The sequence below is a fragment of the Equus caballus genome, chromosome 5 (assembly GCF_041296265.1).
Source record: "Equus caballus isolate H_3958 breed thoroughbred chromosome 5, TB-T2T, whole genome shotgun sequence".
In the NCBI taxonomy this organism is placed as follows: Eukaryota; Metazoa; Chordata; class Mammalia; order Perissodactyla; family Equidae; genus Equus; species Equus caballus.
In genome coordinates, this window is record NC_091688.1 from 19,239,146 (window position 1) to 19,251,162 (window position 12,017).

General features: G+C 36.9%; 1 protein-coding gene across 2 annotated transcripts in view; it reads left to right on the forward strand.

Annotated features, from left to right (window-relative positions):
* SWT1 (SWT1 RNA endoribonuclease homolog) overlaps positions 1–12,017 on the forward strand; it is a 101,546-nt gene that overhangs the window by 84,522 nt on the left and 5,007 nt on the right. For both annotated transcript variants that reach the window (XM_070267876.1, XM_070267875.1), the window contains 2 exons: positions 2,416–2,482; positions 5,737–5,801. In XM_070267876.1, coding sequence (XP_070123977.1) covers positions 2,416–2,482; positions 5,737–5,801 — 132 coding nt within the window. The remainder of the gene's footprint in view (positions 1–2,415; positions 2,483–5,736; positions 5,802–12,017) is intronic.

Sequence of the window (12,017 nt, forward strand, 5' to 3'; positions counted from 1 at the left end):
ATGAGAGAATAAAGGGTCTCTTGTTCAGATTTCGGCATCTTTAGTATGCATCTTGCTTTTTTACTTACCAGATACATTGTGAGGTTTAGCCATTATCCACTAGAATTTGCCTCATCACTGGACTCTGTATTATATATAGTATCATATACAGTTAGAACTATGCTTTTGTGATGTAAAAAGGGAAAGAACTTACAGACTGAAAAAACAATGTGGTCCAAAAAGGCACCTCTGCAGAGACAGAGTAGATTAGTGGTTGCCTGGAGCTGGGGTTGGAGGGTGAGAACAGAGAATGACTGCAGATGGGCAAGAGGGATCTTTTTTAGGTGAAAGAAATGTTCTAAAATTGGATTGTGGTGATCATTGTACAGCTCTGTAAATTTATTAAAAATCGTTGAATTGTTAAAATGAGTGAATTTTATGGTAAGTAAACTGTACCTTAGTAAAACTGTTTTAGAAAATAAAACCAGGTTGGGAGTTTAAAAATTTTTCAGTTTTTGGCTAATTGGAAAACTAGGATGATGTAATTATTTTCTTTATTTCTTACTTTGGATATGACTTGTTGCTATAGATAAATGACTGATTCACCTGAAACCAGTTTTTCTGTAAAGTATTTCAGGACAGAGAAATGTTCATTTTATTCACTAGTAAAGTACTTTCTTTTGTGATATCAGCTTGGAATTTATAAGGCTCTTAATATAAAACATCTTGTTTCATCTAATTTCCTTACCCTCTTTTATGGACAGTTTGGATTATTTCCAAAGCTATAAAAATGAATAGGTGTAAATTATTCCACATTGCCGATAGTTTGTTTACACTAGGTTGCAAAGTTAGAATGCACTGTATTTTCACATTGCCTTTCTAAGAGTGGTTTAACTTATCTAGATAGCTTTTTTCTCATTTTTTTAAGCAAATTACTCATGGATCCTCCGCAATGTATTATCCTCTGTCTTTTTCGTTGTTGTTGCTAAGAGATTATTTGTATTTTAAAATTACTTGTTGGGAGAAAAACTTCTTCCATGAAACTGCTATTTTTAGGCAGATTTTTCTATATTCTTAAAGATATTCTGGATATGTCTCCCCCAAAGGAGCATGACTCCGTTAAAAATTCGTCTATATCCTGAAAAATGATTTACAAAAGCTCTCCCACAAATCTAATAAAGGCCAAATAGTTCAAAGATCTGATAAGGTTTTTGAGATCAGTTAGCTCTAAAGTCTGACAGTTTCAGGCGATTGGCAAGGAGGTGGGGACCTAGAGACACTGTTGTCATGAAAAGGTACTTGCAAGTTAAGAATTAATTGGGGTGGCTTGACTTCTCATTAGTTAGATCATCAGGCACTTATTCTGTGGCTGGAAACTATCAGATGATGATAATAGATGTTATTGTTACTATTATAGTTGAGATATACATACATATATAGTGCTTGCTGTATATCAGACACTGTTATAAAGACTTTCCTTGTAGTAACTCGTTTAATTCTTGTAATAATCCTATGAAATCAGGATGATAACCATCCTCATTTAACAGATAAGGAAAATACATCACATAGAACTCACCCAAGGTCACACAGCTAGAAGCCCAGGCAGATGTTGCTCATAACCACAGTACCATAATGAAAGGACTGCTTTCCTTTTCTTTTTCTTTTTTCAAAAGAAAAAGATTCTTCATCTTGAAAGGATTAAAAAATACTTATTATAAGAAAATGAAAATTAATACTTTAATGCTAGAAAGAGAAATATTTCCTTCTTTATTTTTATTTCTTCCTTGTTTTCATTTGTTATTTTTATATTTTTTAATTTGTATATTTATATTTTTATTTACGTGTTATTTTCCATTGTTATTTTTATGAATCGTTGTTTCCAGCAATTGACATAGTCTGATTATTATGCTTTTTCATAGAGTGCTAGGCTGATAGTTCAAACAGTGTTTGAATTTAGTCACAAAATCTTGTATTAGGATTTCTTTCTATGTGTCTGATAGTTAATCATTTGTCCGTTTGACTTCGTTGAACATTTGTGTGGGAAATCTTCAAGCTTTATCTGCAGCTTAAAAGATAAGAAGTGTACATGCAGTCCACATTTCTATCCACTTTTTGGGAAATCTGTATCATTGTAACTTAAAACTGTGAACCCTAATTTCACATAAGAATGCTTATGGTTGTTGATTAATGATGTAAGTTATTAATATAAATAAGCAAAAATATTTTAATAAATTGATCTTTGTTGAATTAGCTCATGGTTTTGTAATTTTAATTGGTAAATAAAAACCAAGAAAGGTTGTAAACATTTTAATAAGCTTGTTATACAATAAGTTATCTCTCATAATATGAATATGTTTTTGAGGAAAAGTTGAGGAAATGTTTCTTCTTAAATCATTCATTCCCATTCCTTTGTTTTTATTTCATTTTTTTGTTTAGGATTTTGGCCCCCAACAGTAATTATCAAGATATCGAGACCCTCTATAACTTCCTAATCAAGTATGAGGTATGAGAAATATTTTAAAATATTTATCATATTTCCACCATAAACATCTTAATATAAACAAACATGGTAGAGTTCTAAAACGTAATGGAATGCGGTTTAATTGATACTTGCTTTAAATTCTTGAATGCCACAGAAGTTTGCCAGTGACATTCAGTTTTTCCTTTCGTTCTCTAAGTAAAAACCTACAGTAGAGTCCTATAAGAATACACTTTCTCCAACACAGAATTGCTTCTCATGGGGGTGCTGTTGGCATTTTGGACAGGTCATTTCTTCATTGTGTGGAACGTTCCAGGATGTTTAATGTCCTTGCTCCTCAGATATTAAATGCCAGCAGCTCCCCCAGTTATTGTGACAACCAAAAATATTCTAACACCCCACCCAACTCACGCACTCGCATGGCCCCTAGGGAAGTAGAACCAACTCTGCTTGATAACCACTGATTACTGAGAAGGAAAGCTATAATTTAGTTTCCTCTACAGCGGCAGCGTAGACTCTGGAGTTAGAGTTTGTGGTGAGCCTCCAGTATATTTTGTAAATTAACTTTCATGCCTCCTCATCGTTGCTGAGGCAAGGAAAGTATTCTGTTGATCTTCAGTTTCTGTTTGCCTAAGGCTCTTTGCCCATGTTCCCCTATATTCTTTCTTTTGAAGTGGGGGGGGGTGTGTGTGTGTGTTTAATTTTAAAATGCTCTAAAGGTCTCACATTTCTTATGCAGTCAAACTCCTTTAAATATATTTCTTCATTTTTATTCCTAGTTAGCTCTTTATTTTTGTTACATGAAGAACTTAGTGACTAAGAACACAGATTCTCAGGTCAAACTGCCCATATTCAAATGTTGGTTCTGCCATGTATTAACCGTATGCTCTTAGAAGAGTTATTAATTCTCTTGGTTCCAGTTTCTTCATCTGTAAAATATGAATAACACCAGTAGATAAATTATAGGTATTTTTGTACTTAACCTTTGCCTTTTGTTCTTCACTTTTTAAGAATTAAAAATAATATAGCCATTTCTAATATTTGGCATTCATTGTGAATAGTACAACTAAAAATTAATGACACCAATTCCACAATCCACTTTATAGTCCCAGCTCTAACGTTTACTGACAAAGGCATCTTTTAGCTATTTGTTCCCTGGAATTAAAATTGTGTACTTGAGCATGGAAATGATATTTAACAGGGTAATTTAAAATGTCCCAATATGAGTAATTAAAAATGTCTTATATCAAAATTAATTAATATGATGAAACAAGATATTTCAAGCTAGAATCTGTGATGTATCATGAATTCGTGCCTCAGTTTCCCTACATTATTAGTGAATTAACTGCCTACTTTGTAAGTCGTCTACGGTGATCTGAAGCCACGTCACCCTAATACCCCAGCTGTGTTCTGGGGTAAGTATCTTTTATTCTTTTAATAAAAATAGTAGGGTACCTAAAAAATTAATTATGATAAATTATATATCAATTCCATATAATCATTAAATCTAATATTAAATATTATATATAATTAAATAACATTGTACATAAATATATAATCCCAATTTTAAGCAAAAATTTAGGATTATATGCGTTAAAAATGTTATATTTTTAAACTTCAGTGAATGAAACTTTTTCTACACAAATATGGTGAATTTCTTATGAAAGTACTGAAGAAGCTCATGGAACTTTTGCAAATAAGAAATACCCTGGGGGCCGGCCCTGAGGCCGAGTGGTTAAGTTTGCGTGCTCCGCTTCAGCGGCCCAGGGTTTCGCTGGTTCAGATCCTGGGCACAGACATGGCCCAGCTCATCAGGCCATGCTGAGGTGGCATCCCACATGCCACAACTAGAAGGACCCACAACTAAAATATACAACTGTGTACTGGGGGCATTTGGGGAGAAAAAGCAGGGGGGAAAAAACGAAGATTGGCAAGAGTTGTTAGCTCAGGTGCCAATCTTAAAAAAAAAAAAAAAAAAAAAGAGCATGGCCTCAAGTTAGACTCAACTGGGGTCACATCCTGGCTCTGTTAAAAAAAGAAAGAAAAAGAAAAAGAAATACCCTAAACTCTATTATAAGATTTTCATGATATGAATCTTTAAAGTAGTATTAATTAACTCAGAGTGGGGACATTTTTCCCCACCAAAAAATGCATACTGGCTAATACTACTTTAAATATTTTTAACAGTTAATTGAAGAGAGGATAGTCTCATTTCTTTTCCGTTCACTAATTCAGTATTTCTGAAAATTTAGGCACTATGCTGTTTGTTGAGAAATCTGATAAAATGAATTTTCTTCAACCAATTTCCAGTCTTCCCCACACATAAGTAGAATGTAACTAAATCAGTAGTAGGCCTCAAGGAATACAGGAGTCCTTCCCGGTTCCTCCATGTGTGTGCCACGACTAGCTATCGTATGATGAAGGACTTTTATATTTACAGTAGTAAAGTATATCTCTGAATTCTCATATTTATGAACTTCAACATATTAGTTTAATTACTCAGACCTTGGTAGTCTGAAAAATACATTTCTTTAGAAAATGTCCATAAATCAAACTTTTTCCCAAAGAGACCTTTCCACATAGTTTAGAACCTTAGTATTTAAATGAAAGTGAAGGTTATTCAGTAATAACTTTTGGAAGGGTCAGCCATAGTATTGAAATGTTGTTAGAGTTGAATACTTTTCTTTTTCTTTCAACTTGAATTATTTCTGATGTTCAGGATATAAACAAGATGTGGCTGGTTCTGCTACAATAGTCTACCTATATGACCCCAAATCTACGCCAGTCCTTTAAGTATAGAGTTATTTTAAATTTTTATTTTTTACAATTTATTTACTTATTTACTTTTCCTAGAAAATAAATATTGAGTATGTGCATTAGAAATCTTTTAAAAGGCTAGGTTAATTGAAGCATGAATCTGTTGATAAGAGCCAGTAGGAGTAGAATTTAGTATTTCATGGAGTACATGGTTTTTTCTGTCCATTTGATCTGCAAAGTGATTATCTGCTTTGTTGAGATTCCCACTAACCCCAGGCCCATCTCACTTCTTCTGTTTCTGAGAACAGATTAGGTCGTAACAATAGACTAATATTTTTCCGGGTAGTTTGGTGTTAGCATTATGGTCACTGAACTTCTAATTGTTACTCTTTAGTCCTTTTTATGCAAAAACTGGAAACTTGACATTCTGCCCTCTCAGAATATGGGCCACACTAACTGTGCTCCTACCACTCATTTGATTTAATATGCATTTTTAGTAACTATGTCTTGATTCTTTTCAGGTAAATAAAAATGTCAGATTTACTGCCCAGGAACTTTATGGCTGTGTTTCACAGACTGAGTATCGGTGAGTCATGTCTGCATACAGATGTATCATCCTAACAAGCTTTGACCATATAGAGCACCACTTGATGGTGGCACTGAAAGCTTATTTTTATGTCTTCACTGCACGATGATTTTTTTACCTCTACTGGTATGAAATATTTCATACATACAAAAGAATCGTGTGTGTTCAGGTATAAGGTTTAAAGTGGTTCTCAAATATTTTGGCCTCAAGACTCCTTTATATTTTAAAAAATTATTGAAGACTCTAAAGAACTTTTGTTTATGAGGGTCCTATCTATCTATATTTACTGTATTAGAAATTAGAATTGAGAAACTTAAAAATATTTATTCATTTAAAATTAACAACAGCTAATTAATTACATGTTAAGTAACATATAATTATGAAAAGATTTTTTTCCCAAACAAAAAATATTACTGACAAGAGTGGCATTGTACATTTTTGCAAATCTCTTACTGTCTGGCTTAGTAGAAGATGGTGGGAGGGTAGCCTAGTAGTGTGTGATTAAGTTCGTGTGCTCTGCTTCGGTGGCCCGGGGTTCACGGGTTCGGATCCCAGGCATGGACCTACACACCACTCATCAAGCCATGCTGTGGCGGTGTCCCACATACAAAATAGAAAAATTGGCACAGATGTTAGCTCAGAGACTGTCTTCCTCACCAAAAAAAATTTAATAATAATAATAAAGAAAAGAGAAAATAGAAGACAGCTGGGTTCTCATAGCTGCTTTTTCATTTAGTTTGTTTCGATAATCACATGTCACGTATCACTGGAAAACTATTGTACACTCTTGCAAGAATGAGAATGCAAAAGGCAAATCATGTCTTAGTCTTATTATAAAAATAGCTTTGACCTCTCAGACACTTTGAAAGAGTCTTACATTACCCAGGCCATGTTTTGAATAACAGCTGGTATAACGAAAACTCATATGCCTGCCATTCAGTTGACAAAATAGACCTTTACCCATCCCTATTTATGTCTCCCCTTCCATCCCCTCCCTAGGGATTTTGTGTTTGTAATTCTCATCCTTATCTTCATGGTTTTACTACACATTATGTGTCAATAAAAATATGTTGATTAATTTCATCTGTTTTTGAACTTAATGATATCACACTATATATATTCATTATTTAAAAATCTAATTTTTAGCATTCAGACATAACAAAAAAGAGGGCTTAGTGATTCTTGTATACATAGGGTATAGCTGTGAAGCCCTCCAATCTGGGGCCCAGGCACACAGATTCGTGAGGAGCAAAGATCAGTTGAACCCTTTCAGTCTTGCCCTCCGGTCCCATACCATGCCCCAATATTCTTTTTTAACTCAACGTTGAGATTCATCCATGTTGATGCATAGGACAGTAGTCGGTTTACAGTTGATTCTATTACAACATGACCTACTAAATATCCTAAATCTCATCACTGCACTGTGCAGAATCATGCAGTAAAAGCCACTGGGCTCATGGGAAAAATCTGGTTGGGGCACATTATGCAAAAACTTAATGAGACACATTAAAAAAAGATGGGAACCTAATCAAAATGGTATCACAGTTTTACACATTAAATGGGTGATAAATACGTAAGTGCTATAATAAATCTGACCCCTTACCTTGAAAAAGAGCTGCAGTTTGCTTGTAGAAGTGGTCACTGGAAGGGTTGCAGCTTGTGGGTTAGTGTGATGTGATAGAAGGAGGGTTATCTGAAGTTGGGTGTAAGGTTGTGATATCACATGTGAATGGATGTGGCTCCTAACACAGAACGCTGAGGTAGTTGGTTCAGATTTAAAGTGTGTGCTTGTGTGTGCTTTGTGTATTCCTCAGCAGCTGGGCGCAGTTTTCTCTGTTCACCTAGGGTTTCTCACTGCTGAAATTGTGTATAAGAAAATGTAAAATTTGTGTTGTGTTCAAAGTGTTCCTTAACGTATCAGTGGCAGTGGAACAGATTTGTGTATTCAAAGCAAGCACTGTAGCAGAACTGGCTGTATTTTCACTGCTGTGTAATATGCCACTGTACCACTAAACCACAGTTTATTTGCTGTTTATAACTTCCACATATACCTGTGTGGCTACAAAATTTTATGAGCAGGCACGGCGACAAAGTTAGCCATCAAAGTGCTTCTACTATGAAACTCTAGATAGGGGCTGCCCTGGTGGTGCAGTGGTTGAGTCCACACCTTCCACTTTGGCAGCCCAGGGTTCGTGGGTTTGGATCCTGGGTGAGGACCTACACACCGCTCATCAAGCCATGCTGTGGCGGCATCCCACCTTCAAAAAATAGAGGAAGATTGGCACAGATGTTAGCTCAGGGACAATCTTCCTCACAAAAGAACAACAACAAAAAACCCCAAAAAGACTCCAGATTGATAAATTTATTTATGATGTCGAGACTCAAGGATTGATAATCATACACACGTGTTACTAAGTAGCAGAGCTAAGAAAGTTCACTCACTCATTAGATTAAAATAACTTTTCCAAGAAAATAGGAAGCCAATGGGCATGCATAATCTGTTGTAGCTGGGGGTGAAAATGATTTTTTTACCCTCATCTTCAGACTGTCAATCAGTCTTACTCTTATTCACAGATCTTTACAGATAATCCACATTCAGAGGTTCATGTACTTGAGATTTGTGTCAAAAATATAATGTTTTCCAACCTTAGTCATATTTTTGAAGGTAGGAAGCCCACTGTAGATAACTTGGAGGGCAGAGTCCCCTTGCTAGATGGTTCCAGTGAGATGTGTAAAATTATTTTGACTTCTGCTACCTTGGAATAGTTGGGAGGATTTTTTGGGGGTGGGGTGGGGTACAGGGGTCAAAGTTGAATGTTCAAAGTTAAAGTAGTTGCCCCTGTTTTTCTCTTCTTTATTTTCTTTCCACTTACTATGCCAGGGATTTGAACTATGATATTAATTAATAAGCTCCCTCTTATACCCAAAAAGATGATTTTAAGAGAAATCAAATATATCTAATACCTTGAATGCATTTAAAAACTGTGATTGGTGAGCTGGCCTGGTGGTGCAGTGGTTAAGCTCACACGTTCCCCTTCAGCAGCCCGGGGTTCGCTGGTTCCGGTCCCAGATGTGGACCTACGCACTGCTTGTCAAGCCACGCTGTGGCAGGCATCCTACATATATAAAGTAGAGGAAGATGGGCACAGATGTTAGCTCAGGGCCAGTCTTCCTCAGCAAAAAGAGGAGGATTGGCAGCAGATGTTAGCTCAGGGCTAATCTTCCTCAAAAAAAATACGTAACAAAAAAAATAAAAACTGCAATTGCTGTTGAGCAAGCTTTCGATTAATAGCTTTTAGATTTGTTACCCCGTTGTTTGTTTGGAAGTTATTTGCTATATTTACAGAGAACAGTATCTCCCATAGTAGCCTCTGGTGTACTCCGCAGCTCACGATTTTCAAATAAGCTGCCAAAGGAGAGAGGTTTCAGTGGGTCATACTAGACATAGGGCTGAGTGCAGTCGATAAAAAGTGGCAGCGTTTTCCTGTGACTCAGAGATGAAAACAGAAGAATGGTTTAACTTGCATGTAGCTGATCCCCTTTGGGAATGTTAAGGAAGACAATTACTTAAATTGTCTGAATTTGCTGATCTTTGCTTTTTATTTATACGATGTTAGTTGTGAAGGAGGAGACTGTTGATGTGCCCAACACCGTATTTATTGCAATAGGGAGGTAATTAAGTAGCGCAAAACCAAGAACTGTTTATGGGTTCTGATAAAGCACGGAGTTAAGGTTTCATGTTGAAGGGAGCTTTGCTGGAAAGCTGAATGCTGTGACATGGGAGAATCGGGTGTTTGTATCTGTAGGTCAGTTAGCGTTCTGTCCTCTAGTTTGTAGACTTTGCTCTTGTCAGTGAGGCGTGAGCGCTGCTTACCCTGAGCCGGTAAGGAGTTTGCTCAGAAAACCCAGGATGGTAAATTAATGAGATTATCAAACAGATTACCAGACATATATCTCATGTGGTATCTTCTGTATATTTGAGAAATAATTTAGGAGCAGTATTTAATTAACTTTGTTTGCCCTGTAAGTTCTGGACAGAGTGTTCTAGTGTGTTTGTGAGACAAGTCTCTAAGGTCATTTTTTCTATACAAAAAGCAAACTAGTTTGTGACATCAGCCTCATCAAGTATGTGGCATATCCAAATAATACACTACCTAAGATGGTATCTGTAGCAGGGGCTGCTTGCTTTTCCTTATGGCAAGTGCTTTCAGAAATTACTGCTTTCTGACCCAGGAATCAGCTCCATGGTAGTATCTTCTAGATTGCGTTAGAACTGAGATTCTCTCAAGTGTGTTCCTGGACCTCAGTGGCAACATCACCTGGGAATTTGCAAGAAACGCAAACTCTTAAGGCTCTTCCCCAGACCTTCTGAATTGGGAAGTCTGGGGGTTGGGCCCAGCAATCTGTTTTTTAACAATCCCTGTAGGGTGCGCTCAAGTTTGAGACCTGGTCTGTCCAAGAAGCCTTGGACAGAAAAAGGCCTTAGAGAAAAATAATCTAAAAACCAAATTTAGACCTTGGATGTTTCTGCTTTATATCAGATAACATCATTTTGACTTCATAATTTGTGATAGAAGATATTACAAAATAAATGTATATTTTTTTTTTGTTTAGGAAATATTTGCATAACATAAAATTAGCAACTAACCATTTTAAAGTGTGCAATTCATTGGCATTTAGGGCATCCACCCTGTTGTGCAACCATCACCTCTGTCTAGTTCCAAGACATTTCCATCACCCCAGTAGGAAATTCCATATCCATTAAGCAGTCACTCTCCATTCTCCCCTCCCCCTAGACTCTGGCAACCACTCATCTGCTTTCTGTCTCTATGGATTTATCTGTTCTGAATGTTTCATATAAATAGAATCATGTAATGTATGACCTTTTGTGTCTTGTTTCTTTCATTTAACATGATGTTTTTGAGGTTCATCTACATTGTAGCATGTATCAGCACTTCCTTCCTTTTTATGGCTGAGTAATATTCCATTGTATGTATATAGCACATTTTGTTTATCTCTTCATCTGTTGATGGACATGTGGGTTGTTTCCACTTTTTGGCTATTGCGAATAGTGTTGCTATTTGTATACAAGTTTTTGTTTGAATTCTTTCAGTTTTGGGGGGGCGTGTGTACCTAACAGTGGAATTCCTGGATGAGATAGTAATTTTACTGTTTGACTTGTTGAGGAACTGCCTGTCTTCCACAGCAGCTGTACTGTTTTGCCTTTCCAGCAGCAATATATGAGGGTTCCAGTTTCTCCACATCCTCTGTGACATTTGTTATTTTCCATTCTTTGGATTATAGCTATCCTAATGAGTGTACAATTTTATCCCATTGTAATTTTGATTCGTCTTCCCCTAATTACTAATGATGTTGAACTTTTCATGTGCTTGTTAGCCATTCATTTGCCTTCTTTGGAGAACTGTCTATTCAAGTCTTTTGCCCATTTTTAATTGGGTTGTTTTTCTTTCTGTTGTTGAATTATGAGAGTTCTTTACGAGGAATTTGGCTCTAGGCCCAAATCCTATTTGTCATCTTTCAGACCTGCCCATAGGCAGTCCTAAGGCTTTATCTGGAGGCTCCAGTGGGGGAAGCTGCCTTCCCCACACCAGATTCGGTACACAGTGTGTTGTAGTCTTCTGTAGGGAGTTTTAGGCAATGCTCAGTCCCCCTGCCCCTGGACAGCCATGCTCACATGTGTATCGCATTCCTAGCCCAGGTAATCCATTGGGAGGCCTCCTTACTGGGGGCTTCAGCTGAGGCACCTCCCAGCCACCTCTGCTGAGACCTCTTTTTGGAGGTCTTGGCTGAGGTATTATTCTCCACTTTGACTCAATACTTTTCTATTCCTAGCTGTTCTCCTTTGCTGTGGTCTGAATGTTTGCATCCCCCCAAAATTCATATGTTGAAACCCTATTGCCCAGTGTGATGGTCTTAGACGGTGGGGCCTTTAGGCAGTGATTAGGTCATGAGGGTGGAGCCCTATGAATGGGATTAATACTATTATAAAAGAGGGCCTTCACCAGAATGTGACCATGCTGGCACCTTGATCTTGGACTTCTGAGCCTAAAGAACTGTGAGAAATTTCTGTTGTTTATAGGCCACCCATTCTGTGCTAGTTTGTTATAGCAGCTTGAATGGACTAAGACACCCGGCCCCCTGGGTCCATGAAGAGGCAGGAGCCTTAGTTCAGGGCTCCTGGGCAGTGAGATGATG